Source organism: Orycteropus afer, unplaced genomic scaffold (assembly GCF_000298275.1).
Source record: "Orycteropus afer afer isolate SDZICR_OR568_19922 unplaced genomic scaffold, OryAfe1.0 scaffold00420, whole genome shotgun sequence".
NCBI lineage: Eukaryota > Metazoa > Chordata > Mammalia > Tubulidentata > Orycteropodidae > Orycteropus > Orycteropus afer.
Genome location: NW_006922007.1, coordinates 1,552,086 through 1,576,452, shown reverse-complemented (window position 1 = coordinate 1,576,452; position 24,367 = coordinate 1,552,086). Strand labels below are relative to the sequence as shown.

The 24,367-nt window shown below is 43.1% G+C and overlaps 1 protein-coding gene across 1 annotated transcript in view; it reads left to right on the top strand.

Annotated features, from left to right (window-relative positions):
- EIF4ENIF1 (eukaryotic translation initiation factor 4E nuclear import factor 1) overlaps positions 1–24,367 on the top strand; it is a 59,878-nt gene that overhangs the window by 20,531 nt on the left and 14,980 nt on the right. Inside the window, exons 2-9 of the mRNA XM_007953948.2 lie at positions 461–534; positions 3,915–4,042; positions 4,502–4,788; positions 4,917–5,118; positions 12,817–12,992; positions 18,873–19,008; positions 19,213–19,392; positions 22,494–22,726. Coding sequence (XP_007952139.1) covers positions 461–534; positions 3,915–4,042; positions 4,502–4,788; positions 4,917–5,118; positions 12,817–12,992; positions 18,873–19,008; positions 19,213–19,392; positions 22,494–22,726 — 1,416 coding nt within the window. The remainder of the gene's footprint in view (positions 1–460; positions 535–3,914; positions 4,043–4,501; positions 4,789–4,916; positions 5,119–12,816; positions 12,993–18,872; positions 19,009–19,212; positions 19,393–22,493; positions 22,727–24,367) is intronic.

The following is a 24,367-nucleotide window of genomic DNA, read 5'->3' as shown; positions in this document are numbered from 1 at the left end:
TTATTCCCAAGTATTTTATTTTTTTGGTAGCTATTGAGAACGGTATTGATTTCCTTATTTCTTTTTCAGCAATCTCTTTGCTGGTGTAGAGGAGTTGATGAGCATCTTAATGGCACTTGAGAGTGATGAGATTAGCTGGAGGTTTGATGCAAGGCTGAAGTTTCCATGCCTTGGTGGGCATCCAGTGTTGCTGACTATAACCTTATGAATAGCAGTTTATGACAGAAACATCTTTTAGCAAGAAACTGGTCACTATTAAGTTATTTGTTAATGCTGCTGATTTGCTTGTAAGAACTTGGATCTGACTCCAGCCATTTCTGGGACTAGTCAAGATAGAAATAAATAAGAACTACCTGAAAAGCTTACGGCAGTCACTCAGAATTACTCAGAGCAAAAATAAATTGAGAATGTGCGACCTTCGAAGTTTGATCCTAAGTCACCATTTGATTTCTCTTTTCAGGAGGAGCTCTTGGATATAAAAGAACGTCCCCATTCCAAACAAAGGCCTTCATGCCTCTCCGAAAAGTATGACAGGTATGAGGGTGTACATCTAGTCATTAACTTTTTGTTACATCAAACTTGGTAAATTAAGAATTATATTAGTTCGGGGCTTTGGGGTAGACTTGTAGGTGGGGGGATAAGCCTAGGTTATGAAATTGGGCTTCTGCACGGGCCCATTGGGGTTAAGCCGTGAGCATGAGAAAATAGCCTCTCGCTGCATTGTCGTCATCAGTTTCATAATGCTTTGAACCACACATCCGAAGATTGTGAATTGCAAGGGACTCTAAGGACGACCAAATTAATTCCCTTTCAACTAACTGGTAATAAAACTGAAATTTGAAAATGACGTGGTCAAAACCATATAACCAAAGAGAAGACTAAGACTTGAACCCAGGAGCCCTTACCCCCGGGTCTTTTCTTTCTACCTGTGGTTTTTGGATGATGCTTTGAGGGTATTTCCTCAAAGGTCTATCCCAGGGGGAAGACCAGGAGAGCTCTGAGCCCTTTATCTGCCCCTCTCCCCAAATCAACAACAAAAAAACAGAATCATTCAGCCTTCAGATGACTTTCTTTGGATCTTGGGCTCCATCATAAGAGGCAGAAGGCTTTGATTTGAGGAGGCTAAAGCTAAAAATGGTCTGAAAATCACTGTAAGAGTAATACTTTATTAATACTATATCATAAGGAGTTCTGGTGGTGTAATGGGTAAGATATTTGGCTGCTAAGCAGAAGGTCAGTGGTTCAAACCCGCCAGCTGCTCTGTGGGAGGAAGATGAGGCATTCTCCTTCCATGAAGATTTATAAGCTTAGAAGCCCAATGAGGTCACTATGAGTTGGAATCGACTCGATGGGAGTGGGTTTGTGTTTTGTTTTGTTTTTTTCATATCATCATCCTAATCATTTCATCAATATCAAAGTGGATGGCTTATACTGTCCCACATTTTTAATGCATAAAGGATCTATTATGTTTAATTCCTTGGTTGAGTAAAACATACTTTTTTATTTGTATATAGACTCTTCAGAAGAACTTTTAAACCTGGATATCTCACCACTTCCCCTTATTGAAGGAGATACTTTGAATAACGGTTATTCCGTTGGTTAGGAATTGTCATTTTCCCAGATAAGCTGGCTTTTTTTTTAAAGCTCTGAAGCATTCTTTTTTTTTTTTTTTTTTAATTGTGATTTGGGTGAAAGTTTACAGAGCAAATTCATCTTCCATACAGTAGTTCACATACATTTTGTCTCATGATATTAACTTTAATCTCCCACAGTACAACAGCTCTCCTCCCACTTCCTCCCCATAGCCACCTCTTCCCTGTGTCCTTCTCTCCCATGCACCCCTGCCTCCCCAGCATAACCAGCCCTTCTATTCTCCCATGATTGAGCTCTCCAAGGACTGTATCTACCTAATGTAAATGATCAGCTCATGGGCCTATCTTTTGTTTGGCTAGAAGCCACAGGAGTGGGTTCAATTTCAGACCTGAAGGGCAACTAGGGGCCATACTCTCAGTGGTTCCATCAGGCTCTATCAGACAGCAAACCTGGTCCCTTTTTTTTTTTTAATTATTTTGAGTTTTGTTCCACACTGTTCTCCTACTCTCTTCAGGATCTCCTACATAGATCCCCCTCTGTGTGGTTGACAGTGGTAGCCAGGCACCATCTAGTTCTTCTGGTCTCATAGTCGGATAACCTGAGGACTGCATGGTGTTAGCCCCATGCGTCTTTGGTTTTCTTCATTCTTTTTGCTCTGGACGAGGAGACATCCATCATTGCATCTAGATGGCCGCCCGCAAGCTGAAAGCTCTAAAGCGTTCTCTCTTTTTTTTTAATTGTGATTTGGGTGAAAATTTACAGAGCAAATTCACTTTGCATACAGCAGTTCACATACACTGTCTCATGACATTGACTACAATTTACCCCAATGCAACAGCTCCCCTCCCACTTCCTCCCGATAATTACCTCTTCCCAGTGTCCATCCCTTCATGCACTCCTGCCCCCTGAGCTGTCTCCCTGTGCATAAGCAGCCCTTCCTTCTCCCATGATTGTTCTCTCCAAGGAGTGTATTTACCTTAGGTAAATTTCAACTCATCTTTCTGTCTTTTGTTTGACTGGAAGCCAAAGGTGTGAGTTCAATTCCAGACCTGAGGGGCAGCTAGGGGCCATAGTCTCAGTGGTTCCACCAGGCTCTATCAGACCAGCAAACCTGGTCCCCCCCCCTTTTTTTTTTCCCCAAATGATTTTGTCTAAAGCATTCTTACACATTGAGTTGAATTTTGTTACAACTCTGTTTCTTTATGGTATAGAATAAAGTTGTTATGGACAGATGTATTCATTTTTATTCTAAAGTGGATGACATTGGGTCTAGTAATAGTAATAAAAATAAGCAGAGAACTCCTCATTCTGCTCTATCTCTCGTCTCAGAATTAAATTTGTTCAGCCTTTAAACTCCAAGTAATTCTCACAACCACCATAGGAGGAAACTACTATCTCCTTTAACTGACAAGGAGTTTGAGGCTATGAGGTGCGTTCATTAATTCAAGAGATGTTTATTTGGTATCTGCTACATGGCAAACACTGTGCCTGGTGCTGTCAAATCAAAATACACCCAACCTTTGTGGAACATTGGTCTGTGAAGGAGGCAACCAAATACTCATATAAAAGTTCATCATCACAGCAATTAAAGGTTGTGACGGACAAATGCAGAAGACAGTGTTAATGTGGAGCAAGGCCTGATCTGATCTGGGGCTTGGGGACGTCTTCTCTGCAGACCACTAAACGATGCCGCTCAATAACTTGTCCAGGATACCCCCAGTGGTCAGTGGCAGAGCGAGAATTTGAGCTCAGGTTGCTGGGCTCCAAAGCTGCCGCTCCATTCTGCACACCACAGTCTGCTACCCCGTTGTGAGTGAGTGAATAACAAAATAAAACCAAACCACAAATTCTGCTCTATTAAGAGTTGTCCATCCCTTTTCTGGAAAAAATTGAGTCTGTGCACAGGAATTCTGGCAAAGTGCACAGCGGAACCTTCCAGGAGCTGTTTTTAGTGAGAGTATTCAGGGATGTTTTGCTCACTTGTACTGACCTTCAGTAAACTGAATGATCAGCATTTATGGAGTACCCCTTTGTGTAGGTCAGGCACAGTTACGATGACATAGATCCAATGCCTTGTGATCTGAATACTTCACTTATACACAGATCACTGGTTTATAGGTGAATATTGGTGTTACGTGAACACCACCACGAGTATTTTCAAGTATTTTTTTGTTTTCATCTTAAAAGAGGTAACCATTCTGAAGGCAACCATGAAATTTTATGTTGTAAAGGGATTTCCATCACTTTTTTGCCTGAAGAGGTTTAGAAATTAGAATGCATTAAGTGCCTGGTGCTAACTGTTGGTACCTTTCAACATGTAGTGATGGCGTCTGGGACCCTGAGAAGTGGCATGCCTCTCTCTACCCAGCTTCAGGGCGAAGCTCACCCGTGGAAGGTCTGAAGAAGGAGCTGGACACAGACCGGCCTTCTCTGGCACGCAAGATAGTGGGTGAGCACACAGTCACTTAGAAGTGGGATTGGAGACGTTGGGGACATGCTGTTGGTTGGCTGCTGGCTTCCTTCTTAACTGTGAGAAAAAAATCATTAAGAAACTGGGTTTGAACTGCTGACCTTTCAGCTGATAGTCGAGTGCTTAACCCCTTGTGCCATCCAGGGAGATCATTAGTTGACAAAAATGTTAATAATTGCATGGATAAGGACTTTGTCAAAGGAAAGCATTGCAGACTAATTATGGAAAATCATTTATTGTGAAGTATGCTCATTACTTCAAAGAGAAAATGCAAAAGGCTCACTCTTATTAAATACACAATATACATGTTACTCTGTATCTCTTGACAGACCCAATCTTTCCACACCCTTCTCCTCCACCCAATCGTGGACATACCACACAGATAAGAAAAATACCCTTGTTGGTTTGCATAACTTCCTCTTTCCTGCGTCTTTCCAGATCCACGAGAGCGCGTGAAAGAAGACGACTTAGATGTTGTTCTCAGTCCACAGAGACGAAGCTTTGGCGGAGGCTGCCATGTGACGGCTGCTGCCAGCTCCCGGCGCTCAGGAAGCCCATTGGAGAAGGACAGTGATGGGCTTCGCCTGCTTGGTGGACGCAGGATTGGCAGTGGGAGAATAATCTCTGCCCGGACCTTTGAGAAGGATCACCGTCTTAGTGATAAGGACCTTCGGGACTTGAGAGACCGAGAACGTGAGAGAGACTACAAGGACAAGCGTTTCAGGGTTTGTCTCCTGGACCTTCGGGCACCTTGTGCTGGGGGCTCTCTCTTCATTTATTTATCAAGACCTTGTTTGGGTGGAAGTGCCTTAACTAGAATCTTATTTTTATATTGTATTATGTACTTTTCCAGAGAGAGTTTGGGGATAGTAAGCGTGTCTTTGGCGAGCGTAGAAGAAACGACTCTTACACAGAAGAAGAACCAGAATGGTTCTCAGCTGGACCTACAAGTCAGTCTGAAACCATTGAGCTGACTGGCTTCGATGATAAGATACTTGAAGAAGATCACAAAGGGAGAAAAAGAACAAGGCGACGGACAGCCTCCGTGAAGGAAGGTCAGCACAAACTTTGGGAAGAGATGTCATCCTCATTGGCTTCTTCCCTATCCACCTGGGAATGGGCATGGGCACCAGATGTGGAGAAATGGCAGGTTTCTAATGGCGCAGCCTGATTTTGAAACTGCTTCCTAAGTGTGAATTCACTAAGTGTAGAATATAATATCCCCTCCACGTGTTCTGCCTACAGTGCTAAACAGCGAGGTCTCATATCTTCTGGGAGTGTTGAAGGTTCCTTAGACACGAAATGTGTGGTAAAATGAGGAGAGGTCCCATTTATTGAGTAGTCATGTACTAGGCATAGTGGTAACGTTTTGTCTACGTAATCTTGTTTACTTCTAACAGCCCTGAAGTGTGTAGGTACTTTTGACCCCATCTTCCAGATGAGCCAGTAGAGGCTTAGGGAGCGTAAGTGACTTGTCCCTGGTCACTGAGGAAGTATGTATTGAAGTTGGGAATTGGCAGGAGATGGTCTCCAGAGCCCACTGTTAATCATGGCATTAGACCTTCCCAGGTCAGTTGTAAATGACTTAGCTTCTTCCAGACTTAGTTTCCTCAGCTCTGAGGGAAGGTAACAGATCTCCTTTGTTAAACTGAAGGAGCCAGGGGTAATGTATTTGAAGTGCCAGGCACAGAGCTGGGACCTATTGACCTGCAGCTAGTCATTCCCAGGGCAGTGATCTGACTCTGAGGTGGCCAGCCTTGGGCTGAGGGTCTTGGGAAGAGGCAATGCAGGGCCAAGATGAAGAGGCAGGTGGGCCAGCCATGGTTTGAGTACTGGGGCTGCTGCTTAGATAAAGATAATCTTTGACGAAATTGCTAAAGGTGGGCCTGTTCCTTTGTGAACCCAGTGCCTGGTTTCATAACATTAGGGGTTACTTTTAGCATTAGAAGGAGCTCTGGTGGTGCAGTGCCTAAGGCATTTGACTGCTCATCAGTCAGAAGGTTGGTGGTTCAAACCCCACCAGCCACTCTGTGGAAGGAAGATGGGATAATCTGCTTCCATAAAGATGTACTGCCTTGGAAACGCAGTGGGGGTCCCTGTGAGTTGGAATCGACTCAATGGCAGTGCGTTTGGTTTTGGTTTAGCATTGAAGATGAAGTGTATACACGAGAGCCCAGCCTAATGAGCACTTATTCAATAAGTTCTAGTTCCTTCCAGCCTTTGGGTTTAATTGAGATAAAACCTTCTTTTGGCAGACACTAGGTAACTAAAGGAGAAAGCTGTTTTGATACAGGAGTGTTTACTCAGTGCCACCTTAAAATTGTGATGAGGCCAAGACAAATTTAAGTATACATAAGCTAATGGAATTACTTTGGAAGGCCAGAGAAGGGAGAAATCTCTTGATCCATCTTTATTTGTACAGTGTCTAGGGGCAGTAGTGTCACCATCATCTTGGAGCAGCCACACATCCTTCACTAGGGTGATGCCGGAAACGGTGGGTAACCAGGAGGACTTGGCTCTGAAACTGGCTTTGAGATGTGCTTTTGCCTTGTTCTCAGCGAGACTAAAGCAGCACCAGCAAATGTATCTTTCTGGTGAGAAAAGCAGATGTTATCTGAGGTAGAACCTGCCTTTAGTCGTTCTTATATGGACAAGCTCATGAGCCAGAGGAGCGAGAGAAACCAGCACAGCCCCTCCTCACCGTATGGACAGACATTGACGGGGTCCTGGGGAGAAGGGACTGGTTTCATGGCAGAGCCTTGGTGTGGGGAGGAACCCCCATGTCCTGTCCTGATTTGCCCACTGTTAACTCTAAAAGGTTTCTGGGCTGTCTTAGCCATTGTATTTAAGGTAAATAAGCACCCTGTAGTTTCATCCTGGCTATAAGGACGAAAGGAGCTGAACAAGCTAGAGGGCTAGTTCATCCTTCCAGGAAGGCTGAGAAATGTGTTTGGATTTCAGCTTTTCATTCAGTTTACTGCATAGCTGTCCTCTCCAGGTGCATAGGAAGTGCAGGGCTTATAGCAGTGAACCTCGTCTGTGTTATCTTGAAACATTTATTGAGCACCTACTACATATGGGGCCCTGTACTAGGTGCTGTGTATAAGTCATGAGGAAGGAAGCAGTTTGAATATGGATTAAACCATATCCAGAAAATGAGAGCGAGAGCAGAAGGGAAAATGTTTAAAACTCTCCGTGAATAGAGAAGACAATTCTGATTTGTACCCACACTAACGAACATACATGCTCACTCTCATGTGTTGTAAAACTTGCCATTGGTTGTCTTTACACAGGTTCCTGGCTTTTAACTGTAACACAATAAGCGTACCATCGTGTCTGTCTGTCTACTAGTGCGCTCCTGTGACTCTTACTCACTCTCAGTTGTCAGGCCCATCCTGCTTTCCAGAGAGCTTAAAGCTGGCATAAAAACACACGTGGGGTATTCTTCTAGCTACTTTTTACCAAAAAGCCATCTTTCTGTTACGAGATGCTGTGTTTTCTGTTGCAGGTGCATGGGCGGAGCACAGGCTCTCTCTTTTGGCTCTCAGCCTTCAGTTGGGACACAGAACCGCAGCAGAATGTTGGCCTGTCGGTCCTGCAGTGGGCAGAGGGGCGCTGCTGCGTGCAGGGGGCCAGGGGGCGCTGCCGCTCCAGTGGAGAAGGATGCAAGCTTGGCAGTGATTATTCTGTCCAGTTGCTTTACTTTTTCCAAGACTCAGTTTCTTTGTCTGTAAAATGGCAATACCTGCCACACAGCAGTCATTTCTTCAGGGAATAGCACTTAGCTCTAGAGGTTGGCAGTAGTGGGTGCTGCCCCATTGTTTTGTCCTTAGCTCACAGGCATTTCACTGGTTGCCACAGGCACTCAGAAGGCTCAGGCCCTTGGGTGGTTGGCACACTTGGGAGAAAGAGATGCCTCGTATGTCCAGTGTGGGGTAGAAGAGCTTTGGGTGCAGTCCTAGGGTTGAAGCTATATCCCTGCCACTTGCTAGCACTGAGACCTCAGATAAGCTGCTTAACCTGTCAGATGTTGGATCCTCCTGCTTTGCTGTCTAGCTCTTTGGAGCTGTATTAGAAGGAAGGCAGGAGTTCACATTTACCTTCCCTTGGTCTGGATAGAGTATCTTGCTGGTGAATAACAAGACTGTGGTTACTGGGGGGGAGGACTTTTTGCTAGGATGACTTCATGTCTGTTGTGATCTTAAAGCTACAAAAAAAAAAACCCTCAACTGCCATCGAGTTGATTGTGACTCACAGCGACCCCTCCTTGGGTTTCCGAGGCAGTATCTCTACGGAAGTAGATTGCCCAGTCTTTCTTCTGAGGAGTGGCTGGTGGGTTTGAACCGCCAGCCTTGTGGTTAGCTGTCAAGTGCCTTAGGCACTACGCCACCAGATCTCCTTGAATAGGTGCTGTGACAGGGCAGGGCTTTGGAAGTTCTGTTCTTCAAATACAGGTTGGTATCTAGTATCTCTCAATACATTTGCTTCAAAACAAACTTTCCAAATCGCATTTTCTCCCTTGCCTTGAGGTGTTTGTTTTCACTGATGTTGTTGTTGCTGACTGCTATTGAGTTGGCTCCAGCTCATGGCTCAGTATAAACATAAGAAAACACCGCTTGGTCCTTCACCATCTCAGTCTTTGGTATGTTTGAGCCCATTGTTGCGGCCACCATGTCGGCGCACCTTACGGAGGGTTACCCTCATTTTCATTGACCCTCTACCTTACCAAACACAATGGCCTTTTCTAGCAGTTGGTCTTTCTTGATGATGTGCCCAAAGCAGGATGAAACCTCACCATCATCACTTCTAAGGAGCTTTCTGAGTACTTCCTCTGGGACGGGTTTGTTTGTTCTTCTGGCCATGCGTGCTATATCCAGTGTTCACCACCACCACAATTCACTTGTGTCAGTTCTTTGATCTTCCTTCTCCTTGTCCAGCGTTCACATGCTTGTGAGGCATTTGCTTGGGTCGGGCACAGCTTAATCATCAAAGTGATAGCTTTGCTTCAACGAGGTTTTTGCATCCATTTGCCCAGTGTGTCATTTGATGTCTTAACTGTTGCTTTCAGAGCATTGATTTTTTTTAATGCATTTTGCTGAAATATAATTTAGGTACAGTGAAATACACAAAACCACTATGATGGGTCAATGCTTTTTTTTTTTTTGGCAATGTTCCCTCTCTTCCCCTCCCATCCCTGGCAACCAATAAAGAAAGTTTCCCTCCATATATAAACCTTTCCTTGACCCTCCACAACAATGAACTGATACTATATTTGTCCTTAAGTGATTGACTTATTTCACTCAGCATAAAGTTCTCCAAGTTTATCCATATTATGCAGGGTTTGCAGACTTTACATTATTCTTTAGTGCTGCATAGCATTCCAGTATGTGTTTGTATCGTAGTTAGGTCATCCACTCTTCCGTTGATGGGCATGTAGCTTGTTTCCATCTTTTTGCTACTGTAAATAGTACTGCGATGAACATATTAGAAAAAAACAAACTCAGTGACGTCAAGTCGATTTTGACTCATAGCAACCCCTCCTTGGGTTTCCAAGGCAGGCTCGCTATGGAAGTAGATCATCCAAGCTTCCTTCCAAGGAGTGGCTGGTGGATTTGAACTGCCAGTCTTCTGGTTAGGTGTGCACATATCTGTTCCTGTCCTGGCTCTCACCTCTCTAGGATATATACTTAGTAATGGGATTGCTGGGCTAAATGGTATCTCCAGTTCCAGCTTTCTAGGGAATCACCATGCTGCTTTCCGCAGTGATTTTATCACTTCACTGTCCCACCAGCAGTATATGCTCTGTTGTCTCTGAGGCATTATGACATTTTTGTGGTTTATCTTTAATTGGCAATTATGTGTTGGAGTGACTTGCCCATGATTTTCGTTTTGTTTTGTTTGTATGTTATCTGCGTAGGCAGGTTACTCTGTTGTGCTCCTCTGTTCGCTAGTGGCAGCACTTACACACTGATCACCTGTCTCCTTTCCTGTTGTCTACCTCCCGGAGTATGTCCCTCCCGTCCTTGGCAAATGGAGCCTATTCTTAGGTCCTGTTTTCGTTCAGGTTTTTCCACTAGTTGGTGCCTAATCCACTTCTGTGTACTTCCTTTCAAAGTTCATGGCTCGAAGATTGTCTTCTGTATCTCTGTCAGTTGGTTTCTCTTTTCTTTGTTGAAGAGGCTCTGTGTAGCTTGTCTGCCTATTCCTCCATCTTACCAGAAGTCTCCAGCATTGATTCGTGATCAAAGTAGAATGACATTTTTAACAATTCCAGTTTCTTCCCATTTGTCACAATGTTGTTTATTAGTTCAACTGGAGGATTTTCATTTTCTTTATGTTGAGGTGTAATCCATATTGAAGGCTATATAGCCTTTGACCTTTATCAGTAAGTGCTTCAAGTTGTCTTTAGTTTTGGTAAAACAAGGTTGTGACATGTGCGTGTATACCGTGAGTTATTATTATTAACGAGTCTTCCTCCAATCTTGACTCCATGGCTGTCTTTGTATAGTCCTGCTTCATGGAGTATTTCTTTAGCATAAGATGACTAAGTATGTGGGAGATTGAAGTCAATGTCATGAGAAAAAGTGTATGTAAACTGCTGTGTAAAAGATGAATTTGCTCAGTAAACTTTCATCCAAATCACAAAATTAAAAAAATATATATATGTATTGATGTCTTACAACATGCAAGGCATCACAATTAAGAAAAAAAAAAAAAAAAAAAGATTGAATAAGAAGAAAGGATACAACCTTACCACATACCCACATACTTTTTACAGTTTTAAACCACTCAGTATCCTCTCGTTCCCTTCCAATGACTGCCTCTTGGATCATGTAGAGGAGTCACATAACTACAATTAAGTGTTCTGGAATTCTCCTTCTTCATAATGTTATTCATAATTTGTTATGATGCGTGCAGTTCAGTGCCCTCAGATAGTCAGTAAAGTACAGCTAACCATCTTTCTGGTAATCTCTGCATTCAGACAAGATCCATCTGACATCAGCAGTAATATCATTTGTTCCACATCATCTTCTGAATTCAGCTCCACCTCCTGGCAGTTCTCTGTTGTGATGTATGGCTGCAGCTGTTTTTAAATGATCTTCAGCAAAACTTTGTTAGCATGTGATATTTTATGATACTTTTTGATAGTTTCCACATTTCATTTGTTCATCTTTTTATGTTGTTGTCTTATGAATGAGCATGAATATGGATCTCTTCCAGTTGGTTGACCAGGTAGCTGTCATCCAGGTGTCTTTACATAGATGAGTAAGTACTTCCAGTGTTGCATTTGTTTGTTGAAATAACTAATATTCCATCGGTTCCTGAAGCCTTGTTTTTAGCTAATGCCTTCAGTGCAGCTTGGAAGTCTGTCTTCAGTACTAGTGGTTCTTGATCATATGCTACCTCCTGAACTGGTGAACACTGACCAGTTGTTTTTGGTACAGTGACTCTATGTATTCTTCCATCTTCTTTTGATGTTTCCTGCATCATTTTTTTGCCCCGTAGAATCCTTCAGAACTCCAACTCAGGGCTTGAATTTTCTCTTCAGTTCTTTCAGCTTGAGAAATGCTGATCACGTCCTTCCCTTTCGATGTTCTGACTCCAGGTCTTTGCACGTTTCGCTATAACACTGTACCTTGTCTTCTTGAGCTGCCCTTTTAAATCTTCTCATCAGCTCTTTCACACCATCATTCTCCCACTCACTTAAGCTACTCTGTGCTCAAGAGCAAGTTATAGAATCTCTCCTGATACCAACTTTGGTCTTTTCCTTCTTTCCATTTTTTAATGACCTTTCACTTCCTTCATGTCTGTTCATGTCATAATTCTTCTGGTCTTCAGTTGTTACTGTTCAGTTTGTCAAATCTGCTCTAGAGATGGTCTCTAAATTCAAGCAGGCTATATCCAAGGTTGTATGACCTTTTTGTCCATACTCTGGCTAAAACTGAGATACTAGATTCCTTACATGTTAGCACCTGGTAGCTTCGCTTGAGCTGACAGCATCTTCCATCCTGAAAATAACTGAATGTTACTGAGTTTCAAGTTTACCTAGTCCTATAGAGTAAGACAAGGTAGATTAGAACAGGTGACCTGCCCTCAGAGAGCTCAGTCCCACCAGAGTTCCTGTATGCAGTGTACTAAGTGCTTTGAGAGATAACACAGGGATTGTCGAGAAGGCAGTGATTCATCTTGCTGAATAGGATAAACATGACTAGACAGTGTGCCATGTTCCCAGAAGAGGTGACATTTGAGCTCTGCCTTGAAGGATGAGCTATAACCAACCTGTAGGCAATTGAAAAGTGCCCTCGTGCCAGGCTCCATGTAATGCCTTTCCTTGTTAACCCCTGCCTTTAAAGCTGTGGTGGCGCAGAGGCATGGGCAGAGGCAGAGCCAAATCGTTTTGGTTCTGTGTGTCAGCCATATGGGGCTTACAAAGACTATCATTTAAAAAAAAAAAAAAAAATCCTGTAAGTAAAAGAACTCATTGCACCCCAGAAAACATGCAGTACTAGGAAGCGGGGTTCATAGTCTTCCCCCGTCATGCTGGTGTTCTGGCTTGTTATCAAGGCTTTTTTCCTTCTCTAGGTCCCATAGGATGGGGACTGTCTGACTGTTGCGAGTGCTGTCCCTGCGCAAGAAGTCTGCTTTTAAAGTCGTCTGTGGGTCTTCTGCGTGTGTGTTGTTGGCTGACTACCCAGAGGAAGACTGGAGCACATGGCTTGATCAGACTGTTTTTGTCCTGGTTTTGCTTTCAGGCATAGTCGAGTGCAATGGAGGAGTGGCCGAAGAGGATGAGGTGGCAGTCATTCTTGCACAGGAGCCTGCTGCTGATCAGGAAGTGCCAAGGGACGCCGTCTTGCCCGAGCAGTCCCCGGGAGAATTTGACTTTAATGAGTTCTTTAACCTTGATAAGGTGCCATGCTTGGCTTCGGTGAGTGTAGCCGCACACACACATGGACGGAGCAACTTTATGGTTAAATTTGACCTGAGCCCTGAAGTGTTGTTTTGGTAGATGCTTTGGGTTTGGGTGTTTTGTTTTGTTTTGTTTGGCTTTTCTTCTTTTTCTTAAATATTCTTTGAATTTTTGTTGGCTTTGTTTTGAGAGGCTTTAGTGGAAATGACTGAGTGAGAATTCTGTATCAGTGACCTTTTTGCCAGGCTGGTGACATTGAACTGAAAATCAGGCATGTGAGAACACAGTCTGCTTTTGTTTTGAAGTAGTTAAGTGTGTGTTGTAAAGACTTACTGTGGAGGTGGCGTTTTATAACTGATGATTAGTGTCAGGCTTTATAACTTATGATGATGGGTAAGGCTGCTTGGTGAAGTGGTATCTTCTGTGATGTGATGGTTCCAAAAACCTTCAGTGAAAAGGAACTTGGAAAGTATCGGTGTTGGCGTCTAACTCTTGAGGTCTAGTCTTTCTGCATTTTTAAAGTAGAAACAGTAAGCCATCCCCAGATCTTGACTTATGGCCTGCCCTTGCCTTTATGCCTTTCAGACAATTAGAGATTAGCATATCCTCACCAAAATTTTGGCGCTCTGGTGGCGCAGTGCCTAAGGCATTTGACTGTTAACTACAAGGTTGGCAGTTCAAACCCACCAGACACTCAGCAGAAGGAAGACTGGGCAATCTACTTGTGTCAAGATTTACCACCTCAGAAACCAGTGGTGGTTGTTGTGAGTTGGAATTGACTCTGGCAATGGGTTTGGTTTGGTTTTCACCAAAATTTTGGAGAAGAGATTTAACTGTGGCCTGTGCACACAGATATTAGGTTTTCTGTGGATGCTAAAAGAATGCATGGAACTCTGAGGAGAGGGAATTTGAAAACCACTTGACCAAAAAATCTGTCCACTCCAGATGTGCAATACTAGACGAAGCAAGTGAGTTTGGTCCCTTACAATCAGTGGTTCTTGGGAGCTGACTTAAATTCCAGTACTCCTTAGCCGTCCCTGCTGTTTGTCAGATTCCTGTGCAAGCAGCCAGCACTGCCCCGTTGCCCTTGTCACTGGCTGTTCCCCAGCCCCAGAAGATGGCCACCCGGCAGGTGAGCTGCACTACAAGGCACCGATAGGTACAGGGCCACGGTGGAGCCCACAGCGGTGCTGCTCAGACTCTCTGGTCAGGGGCCAGGTTTCAGGTCGAATCCGCTGAGAACCAGTGCTGTGGTGAATGTCGGCGTTGCAGCAGCGCCACATTTCTCTCAGAGCCCCTAAGCATTTGCTCGCTTTCTGAACCTCTCTGCGTGTGGACCTGCACGGTCTGAGACCACACTTGATCTCCAGCACTGTTCAGGAGCATGTAGAGGTGGTGCCAGCTGGGGCCACTGTCCCTTGGTTTTGTTCCCGACATTCTAGTTGAGACCTACTGAGTCAGAATTCCCAAGCGGCAACCTTAATTGCAAATCCCTTAGCCAGTAGTCTCCGAGCAGAAGGCTTCCATCGATGAGAGTTGAATTTTCTTGATGTAAAACTGCGTGGTCCCCTCAAATTTTTGGCCTTTGAGTAATTTTTTTATGTTTACAAAATAAGGAGCCCTGGTGACACAGTGATTAAAGCACTCTGCTGCCAACCAAAAAAGGTCAGTGATTCAGACCCACCAGCGGTTCTGCAAGAGAAAGATAGGTCAGTCTGCTTCCATAAAGATTACAGCCTTGGAAACCCTATGGGGTGGTTCTACTGCGTCTTATAGGGCTGTTAGGAGTCAGAATCAACTCAATAGTAATGAGTTTGGGGATTTTTTTTTGTTTTTTGGCATTGTCTTGGAAAACTGATGGAAATCTTATTGTACAAAGGTTTCACAGCAGAAGGTAAAAATTTAGCAGCCTGTACTTGGCGCCAAATGTGGGGCACCTGTGAACGCCAGCTGTGCGTTAGCAGAGAAGCAGCCTCTCTTTAACCCGAGCCAAGTGCTAGCCCCTGACTGTTAACGGTGAGGAACACGTGCACAGTGCTGTTGCTTCAGGCCGTTCTGGGCACTTTGCTCTGAGGAACGTGTGGTCGTATGTGGATTTTCTAGTCTAAGAAGTCAGTTTAATCCTCACAGAATGCTTAGGAGGCATGTTACATATGAGGAAAGAAAGGCACAGAATGTTGAGGTAACTTGCCCGGAGTCACATAGCTTACTTATGTAGTTAAGAATCTCTGCTCTTAACTCCCATAGCTATGCTACCTCTGAAGCAAAAAGGAAGGAACAGGAACCACCTTTGGCCCCCACTCCCAACTAAAACTTGGCTGATGCTGAGTGGCAGGAAATAGGCTGGGGAGTCTGGTTCCATCTTTTCCTGAGGGTACTGCTCATTGAGCACAAAGCTTCTATAGTATGTCCACTAAAAAGCAAAACTAGGATCAATTTTAAAATGCTTTGATTGTGCTGTATAACCAGGTGAACTCTATACAGTGCTCAAGAAACAACCAAACAAGTAGCAAAAAGAAGTCTGTATAGGATTGAATATTAATAAATATGTAAAGTACTCAGCATAGTGACTGGTACATATTAGGTGTTAATAAGAAAACTTCTCTCCAAACTAAAAATATCCTTTCTTTTGTATATGAAACTTGACTACAAAGGAAATCTCAAATACTATATTAATTTTTTTCATTCAGAAATTATTTTCAAGCAACTGTAGGTTCAGGGCAGTGTTCCAGGAACTGATATTATAGCAGTGAACAAAACAAAGTTTTTGTTTTCACAGAGCTTAAGGAGACAGTGAATAAATAAGCAAACGTGCTCACATGCATTTGTGTGATACATCAGAAACTGACACATTTGATAGCTTAAAAAAAAACCTATACAAATTGAACATTTGACTCACACATGTAAATCATATCAGTTAACCAAACCCAAACCTACTGCCAACGAGCCCTTTCTGGCTCATGGTGACCCTATAGGACAGAGTAGAGCTTCCCCATAGGATTTCCAAGGCTGTAGTCTTTATGGAACCAATCTGTTACATCTTTCTGCCTTGGAGCAGCTGGTGGGTTCGAACCACCGACCTTTCTGTTGACAGACAAGAGCTTTACAGCTGGTTGAAGTTATTAAAAATAAATTCTAGCTATGATGCAATTCTTAGTGCAGTGCCTGGCATCCATATGTCGAATGAAGAGAAAGGAAATTCAGATAGAAATCCTAAATTATTTAGAGTAATTAACAGGAACATGACATAGAAAAATTGTGGTAATGTATCAAGAGTATGCTCAGAATGTGCCTTCAACACATTTGTTAGAAATCTAAACAAAAAACAATGTGCTGGAATGAAACAAAAAATACAGAAGTTCCCATAAACGTGGAAAGTTAAAAAAAAAAAAAAAAAGCATCAGTCAGTAAAACCAAGTATTTGTCATAAAGAGTAAAAATACTTCAGTATCTATTTGATCGGAATGGTAAGAATCTGAGGAGATGACTCATCTAAAGTACCTCTGTTTGAAGGCCCAGACCTACAGGTCACTTAAAAAATGCTGTTAAACTAGCGAAGGCAGCTGAAACCCATACAGTTTGTAGGCTGCCCTTGTCCATCAGCTGACAGCCACCAAGGTGGAAGTGAGGACGTCCTCACCAGGAAGTGAATACTCTGGACCTCGTCTCCGCCTCCTGCACCAAAGGCCAGAGCGGGCACTGCTGTTAGTGTGGCCGAGCTGCTCAATTGTAAAAATGAGTGCCACCTGGATGAACTCTGAGGACTCTGTCCCTTTTAGAAAGGGTTAGTTTCTTGAAATCGGCATTCCTACTAAATGTGCATAAAAATGCACTGTGTCTCTCCTGCAACTATGCTTTAGCTGTGATAAAACTTTGTTTCCACCAGAAAAGTATGTTGCTCACTCATTAAAATACAGAAGACATTTTTTTAAATTGTGATTTGGGTGACAGTTTACAGAGCCAGTTCGTTTACCATACAGCAGTTCATACACATTTTGTTTTATGACATTGACTGCAATTCCCCACATGGAACAGCTCTCTTCCCACTTCTTCCCTGTAGTTACCTCCTCCCTGTCTTCCCTGTGTCCTTCCCTTCCACGCACGCCTGTGTCGTTGTCCCCCACACACACCAGGCTGTCTCCCTGTGCAAACACTGCTCTTCTGTTCTCCAAGGATTGATTCCTCCAAGGAGTGTACCTACCTGATGTAAATGTTCACCCCATGTGCCTGTCTGTTGCTTAGCTGGAAGCCACAGGAGTGAGTTCAGTTCCAGACCTGAAGGGTTAGGGTTAGGGTTAGGTCAGGGGGTCTCACCGGCTCTATCAGACCAGCAAACCTGGTTGGAAATTATTTTTTCTGTACTTCCTGTCATTAGTCCTGATTATCACCAAGGTAATTGTATTTTGAGTACACGTCCTCATTTTTCACAGTGAAATACACATTTTATACTTTAATGATTCCAAAATGAATGTGCTTGAAGGTCAGCATTACTTAAAGTGTGAGTGTGAAATGTGACTAAAGGTGTCTGAGTCATTCCTCTGAAAAGACAAGTAGGAGAAGCAGTAGCTGAATTGGAACCTCGGATTCAAGTCCCTCCTTCTGTTCAGGAGGAGTCTTTTGTGATTGAGTTTGGGTTGTAGATTAGGACAGAATTCTTCCCAGTAGCAACAGAACAAACCTAAACTTCCCCTGGTGAACTCTGACTAGAAACTGGGGGTTCCAGACTGCGTTAAAACAAAGCCACACACTCTGTCAGCCATGTACCAGCTTTTGGAAAAATGACAAGTTTTCTGTTTATCCACTGATAGAGAAGTGATGAGATTCTGTGCTTTATTTCCAAGGATGAGCCTCCTTTTTGGATTGACATCTGCTTTATCTTGTCTTTTCTAAATAGTGGTAAAGATACTGCATAAAGATCAGTTGGGATATTTAACCGGATTTATGATAGGGTAGAATGGGAAATTCTTATTTTTAAAATTTAAATCTTGTTTTTAGGAATTGGTCATAGGAGTTCTGTTATGAGATAATAGTGTTGGGTAAATTCTTATCACAGTGCATCATTTAATTGCTCTCATTATTAGGCTAAGAATAATGCAGGTTGATTTAAACACACACACACACACACACACCCCTGAAATGTCCCCATTAAGTTCAAACAGGAATTAGACATCAGTTACGTTCATCTGTGACCTCATGACCCTGTCTAAACTTTGACTTTGATGCTCTGCTTGTCTAGATTTTGGCTTCTGAAATTGTTAGGATTGAATTTGAGTTTGAAGCAAGAATTCTATCTGTTACCTCCTTATAATTGATGTTGAGTTGAAGGCCACTCATCACCTTCTCAGTGGAATTCTTCACTCTGGTGCTGATTCTTATTCTGAAGTTGTTGTTGTTGTTCTGTGCCGTCCAGTCAGACCAACTCATAGCGACCCCTCCTTGGGTTTCTGAGGCAGTATCTCTATGGAAGTAGATTGCCCAACCTTCCTTCCGAGGAGTGGCTGGTGGGTTTGAACCACCAGCCTTCTGGTTAGCAGTCAAGTGCCTTAGGCACTATGCTACCAGAGCTCCTATTCTGAAGTTACGTCCTGTGATAACATTTGGTAGTGTATAGATTTTCTAATGAGGCAAAGAATTAAAAAAAAAAAACACTTTCTATAGTGTACGTGATTTATTTTATATGGTAAAAAAGTACACGGTTGTTTATGGCCAAGTTTGGGTTACTCAGGAATGGCCCCACAGAGGAAGAAAAAGAAGAAGTGTTAAAGGTCTAAGTTTGCCAGTGTTTACCTTCAGGTCCACAGCATCAAAGAAAGTTTCCAAGTTAGCGACTCTTAAGATATGAACCTTGTCTTTTTTCTTAGAGCCTGTTATCTTAGCTCTTTTTATCTTTCCTTTCAGATGATAGAAGATGTTTTGGGGGAAGGGTCAGTCTCTGCCAGCCGGTTCAGTAGGTGGTTCTCTAACCCGAGCCGATCAGGAAGCCGGTCCAGCAGTCTTGGGTCAACACCACATGAAGAACTGGAGAGACTTGCAGGTAAACTGACATCAGATGCTGGCCGCAGTATAACGTTAAACTTTCTCTGGCATGGTTCATCCTGTCCTCGTTAGGCAGAGGCCTGTTAGGGTCAGAAGCTCTCTGGGTACAGAAAAGCCTTCATTTGTGCCCTCCCAGCACGACAGAAGAGCAGTCTAATTAGTGGGACCGCTTGATTGTGAATATGTTTATTTGCAATGCCAGGTCTGGAGCAAGCCATCCTGTCTCCTGGGCAGAATTCGGGGAATTACTTTGCTCCCATACCATTGGAAGATCATGCTGAAAATAAAGTGGATATATTAGAAATGCTGCAGAAAGCCAAAGTGGATTTAAAGCCTCTTCTCTCCAGCCTTTCTGCAAATAAAGAAAAACTCAAAGAAAGCTGTAAGTGCTTATCAGAGTCTATTTTAGGTATTTGGAAAAGTTGGGATGCTAAGCCTTAAGCTGTTGGCCTAGCATACTGCTATTTCATCGAGTTCATTAAATTTCATCAAATTTATTCTGGATTTTGTTTGATGTTTTCACAAGAAGCTCATTTTAATCAGATAGCGCCACCTCTTTGAAAATCTGATAGTGGGCCATGGGCTCCATGATAACTTTCTTCAAAGTTCTGTTTCTTCCCTGGAGTCCCCCCATAGCTGCAGTTTTGTTTTCTGTGGTTTTAGTTACCCACAGTAAACCATGGTCTGAAAATAGCCTAGCACTATGTCACAGTGCCTACATCATTCACCTCGCTTCATCTAACATAATTTTTATTACAGTATATTGTTATAATAGTTCTATTTTCTTATTAGTTATTGTTACAAATCTCTTACTGTGCCTAATTTTTGTTTTTTAATTTTTATTGTGATTTGGGTGAAAGTTTACAGAGCAAATTCATTTCCAGTGTAGCAGCTCACATACATTTTGTCTCATGACATTGACTGCAATTTCCCACAATGTAACAGCTCCCCTCCCACTTCCTCCTCATAGTTAGCTCTTCCCTGTGTCCTTCCCTCCCATGCCCTCCTGCCCCCGAGCTGTCTCCCTGTGCATACACAGCCCTTCTATTCTCCTATGGTTGAGCACTGCAAGGAATGTATCTACATAATTAAATGTTAAGCTCAGATGCCTGTCTTTTGTTTGTCTGGAAGCCACAGGAGTGGATTCAATTCCAAACCTAAAGGCCCTAGTCTCAGTGGTTCCGTGAGGCTCTATCAGACCAGCAAACCTGGTCCCTTTTTTTTTTAATGATTTTTGTTCCACATTGTTGTCACACTCTATCCAGGATCTCCCACATAGATCCCCCTCCCAGTGGTTGACAGTGGTAGCCAGGCACCATCTAGTTTTTCTGGTCTCAGTCATACAGGCTGAGGTTCGCATGTTGTTGTACCAGTTGGTCGGACTAATTGTTTCCATGCATCTTTTTCTTCATTCTTCTTTGCTCTGGATGAGGAGAGATCCATCATTGCATCTAGATGTCTGCTTGCAAGCTTTTAAGATCTCAATCACTACTTGCCAAAGTAGGATGTAGAACATTGTTTTTGTGTAGTATGTTATGCCAGTTGAGCTTGATGTCCTGTGACTATGGTCCCGAGCCCACGGGTCCAACTACTCGCTCCCTCTGGAAGGCTGGCTGTGGCCAAGAAGTGACTACAACCTTGTGCGTTTAAAAATATACTTGTAGAAACATTATCTGCCAACTCTATACATGGTCATGGGCACACTCTTCCCTGCAAAGACATACCTAATAGTTCAGCCTGTCTACCCGTCTAGCCACCCGTAGGTCAACGTTTGCCTTCACTGACAACGCAGTACTGTATGTGCAAACGGATTAATCTTTGTTGTCTGTACCTCCCGTGGGCTTCTCTGTCTTTCTCTTCCTCAGTGCCACTGTGCTGATCACTCACATTTGGTACATTGCCCTCCTTCTCTTCACCCACATCTATACCTGTCTGTACCTATCTAATAGTGTTCCCTTCCCTCCCCTCCCACCCCTGGTAACCAGCAAAAAAAATGTCCTTCCATATATAAACCTTTCCTTGACTTTTTATAATAATGGACTAATACAGTGTTTGTGTACCTAATTTTTAAGTTAAATTTTATCATAGATAGGTAGGTATGTATAGGAAAAAGTATGGTACATACAGAGTTCGATACCATCCAGTTTCATGCATCCATTGGAGGTCTTGGAACATATCCCCTGCACATAGGGTGGACTACTGTACTCCTGTAACTGTTTTAGTCCTTTTAAGTATAACTTGCTAGCTCCCCACAGCTTTGCCCAATCTACCTTGTTTCTGCTTAGGTTTCTAAACCCATAGCATAAAAATTTAGTATTACAGTAATCATAGTACAGGCAGAAATTGTCCTGATGTTGGGCTGTTTTGGATTCCTGCCTAGGAGCCAGAGGAACGTCTCCAGAGGCCTCTTAAGATGCAGATGCATGTCATGTTTTAAAGCACAGCACCCCATGATCATGGGTCCCCAGTTTCTAGCACCTGTTGTAGTTTGTTAGGTGCCGCCAAGCTGGTTCCAACTCATAGCAAGCCCATTGACAACAGAATAAAATGTTGCCTGGTGCTACCCCAGCCTCCCAGTCATTGCTGTGCTTGAGCCTATGGTTGCAGCCAGATGTCAGCCCGTCTCGTTGAGGGTCCTCTTTTTCGCTGACCCTCTACTTTACCAACCATGATGCCCTTCTCCAGGGACTGAGCCCTCCTGAGAACATGTCCAAAGGACGTGGGACAGAGTCTCACCATCCTCACTTCTAAGGAGCATTCTGGCTGGACTTCTGAGAAAGATTTGTTCATTCTTCTCCACCAACACCATAATTCAAAAGCATCAATTCTTGCATCTTCCTTATTCATTGTCCAGCTGTGCATATAGAGCAATTGAAAACAGCATGGCTTGGGTTAGCTGTACCTTAGTCCTCAAAGTGTGATGTCTTTGCTTTTTTTAACACATTAGAGAAGTCTTTTGCAGCACATTTGCCCAGTGCAGTATGTTGTTTGACTTTTTGACTGCTGCTTCTGTGGGTTTTGATTGTGGATGGAAGTGAAATGAAATCCAGATGTCTTTGGTTTAGTTTATGCCGCTTCATTAGTAAGTGCACAATTACAGCTTTATCCTGCACCTGTGATCGTAGCTACCTTCAGTTTGTCTATTTTTGGTGTCAGCCTATTCTGACAGCCTCACGTCAGCTGTGCAATAAATTCTTTTCACCTTGACCATAATGGTAGCCAAAGAGAGTTCCTACCAAATATCCTTTGGCCTGGGAGCTCTGGTAGCATACTGCCTAAGGCGCTTGACTGCTAACCAGAAGGTTGACAGTTCAAACCCACCAGCCACTCCTCGGAAGGAAGAAGGGGCAATCTACTTCCGTAGTGATACTGCCTCGGCAACCCAAGGAGGGGTCGCTATGAGTCGGGTCCAACTCAACAGCACATAACAACAACAGCAGCATCCTTTGGCCTGGCCTAATCTGGACTTTCTTGACTTTTCAGCACATTCAGGGGTTGTGCTTTCAGTAGAAGAGGTGGAAGCAGGGCTCAAGGGCCTGAAGGTGGACCAGCAAGTGAAGAACTCAACTCCCTTCATGGCAGAACATTTAGAGGAGACCCTAAATGCTGTAACAAGCAATCGACAGCTCAAAAAGGATGGAGATATGACTGCATTCAACAAGCTAGTGAGCACCATGAAGGCAAGTGGGACTTTGCCTTCACAGCCCAAAGCCAATGTGAGTATGTGGCAGAAACACAGCCTTTTCTCCTTTTTGCTGCTGCTTTTCTACTTCTCACCATAATAAATGGATTGGAAAAAGGTTTCCTGAATAATTTGGATGTTCTTGAGTAGTCATTTGGTCCTTGGTGTTTTTGTGTGTTCTTTAATTATTGGTATGCTGTTTGTTATAGTAACAAGCAGACCTGTGCTTAACAGGTCTGTATTGTAGCGACAGTATAAAAGTGGAAAGTTAACCATAACTTTATCTTAAGTCACTGCTTAAACAGGCATAAAACTACCTTTTAGATATTTTATTTGGCTGCTTAAGTTCTTGTAACTTACCATATTTTTATAGTAAAATCTTTCTTCCTTTCCCCATACCTTCTCCCAGAGACCTGGGATTACTTGCTTTCTTGATTAGATAATTGGCTGTCATATGCATCATTTATGAAGACTCTTAAGATGAATTTTTTCAAGAAAAATACATTCTGCTAATTTATCAATGGGAGAAGTTGGGCTCTAAGCTTCTGAACGTGAGTTACTACATGACAGCATTTCGATGAAAGCAGGTGTGTCGCACACGCATGTCTATGACGTGACAGTCCGTGGAGGTGGCTCTCAGTCCACACCCTGTGTCTCAGCATCACCATTGTTGTAGTTGCTAAATTTTAGCACATTCACCATTGAGTTTTGCCTCGTTTTCTTCCCCTTGACACTTTTCTGAAAGCCTGTTAGTCAAGAGGTGAACAGCATTAGCTATTTGACTCATTGTACCTTGTACCGGGGGAAGGCAATTGTTTGACTTTCCTTATCAATCAGTAGTTAGTGGTAGAGGTTCCAACCTACCCAGGTCAGACAGGTATCATTACTCCTGGCCTTGGTACCAGGAACGACCTCACTTCCGAAAAGAGATAACTCAGTTCTGAAATACATTACAAGATCGTGTTCTTATATATTGCTTTTGAGTTATTCCCACACAAAGGCTGGTTAGATACAAATGGTTTTAGATGAAGACCAGATTATAAGATTGTACAATATCCCGTTCTTCCTCATTACTTGTGTGTCTCGGTAATTGAATGCTGACTGGCATGCAGTGGTATGGGTCAAACCTAGGAAGTAGCATATTTCTTAGTATCAAAGTGTAAAAAAATAGTAACAGCAGGATCTAGCAGCTTGTTTCTTGACACCTTGGGGCAATTTTGTTTCCTGTGTGATTCTAGGTTTGAGTTATGAGAGCAACTTGATGTGGGGATTGCGGTGTTCTCCAGTAGAGCTGAGGCAGAACCTCAAACACTTCCCTAAAGGGGTGGATGATATCATTCAAGTTGCTGTGCAAAGGCTTCCCTGAACTCGACCTAACCCGTGAGAGAAAGCAATGAGGAAATTAATAAGCATGCCAAGTGTTACACCCAAACATGGCTAGGTGTGCGCATCGTTTTTTAAATCATGATCTACTTCTTAAATCAGTGTCTTTGATTTCTGCTGCTGTGTTTTGTATGCTATTTCTGATCTGCCTCTATTTAGGTTTAGTTGTATTGCTTCATCCCCAAATAAGACATGTTGGTTCAGTCTAACATCCATTTGAAATTGAATCATAGACGCTAGCCTCCAGCTCCAAGCATGTTGGAAGCCATGTACAAAGTAGCCGATCGGTTCT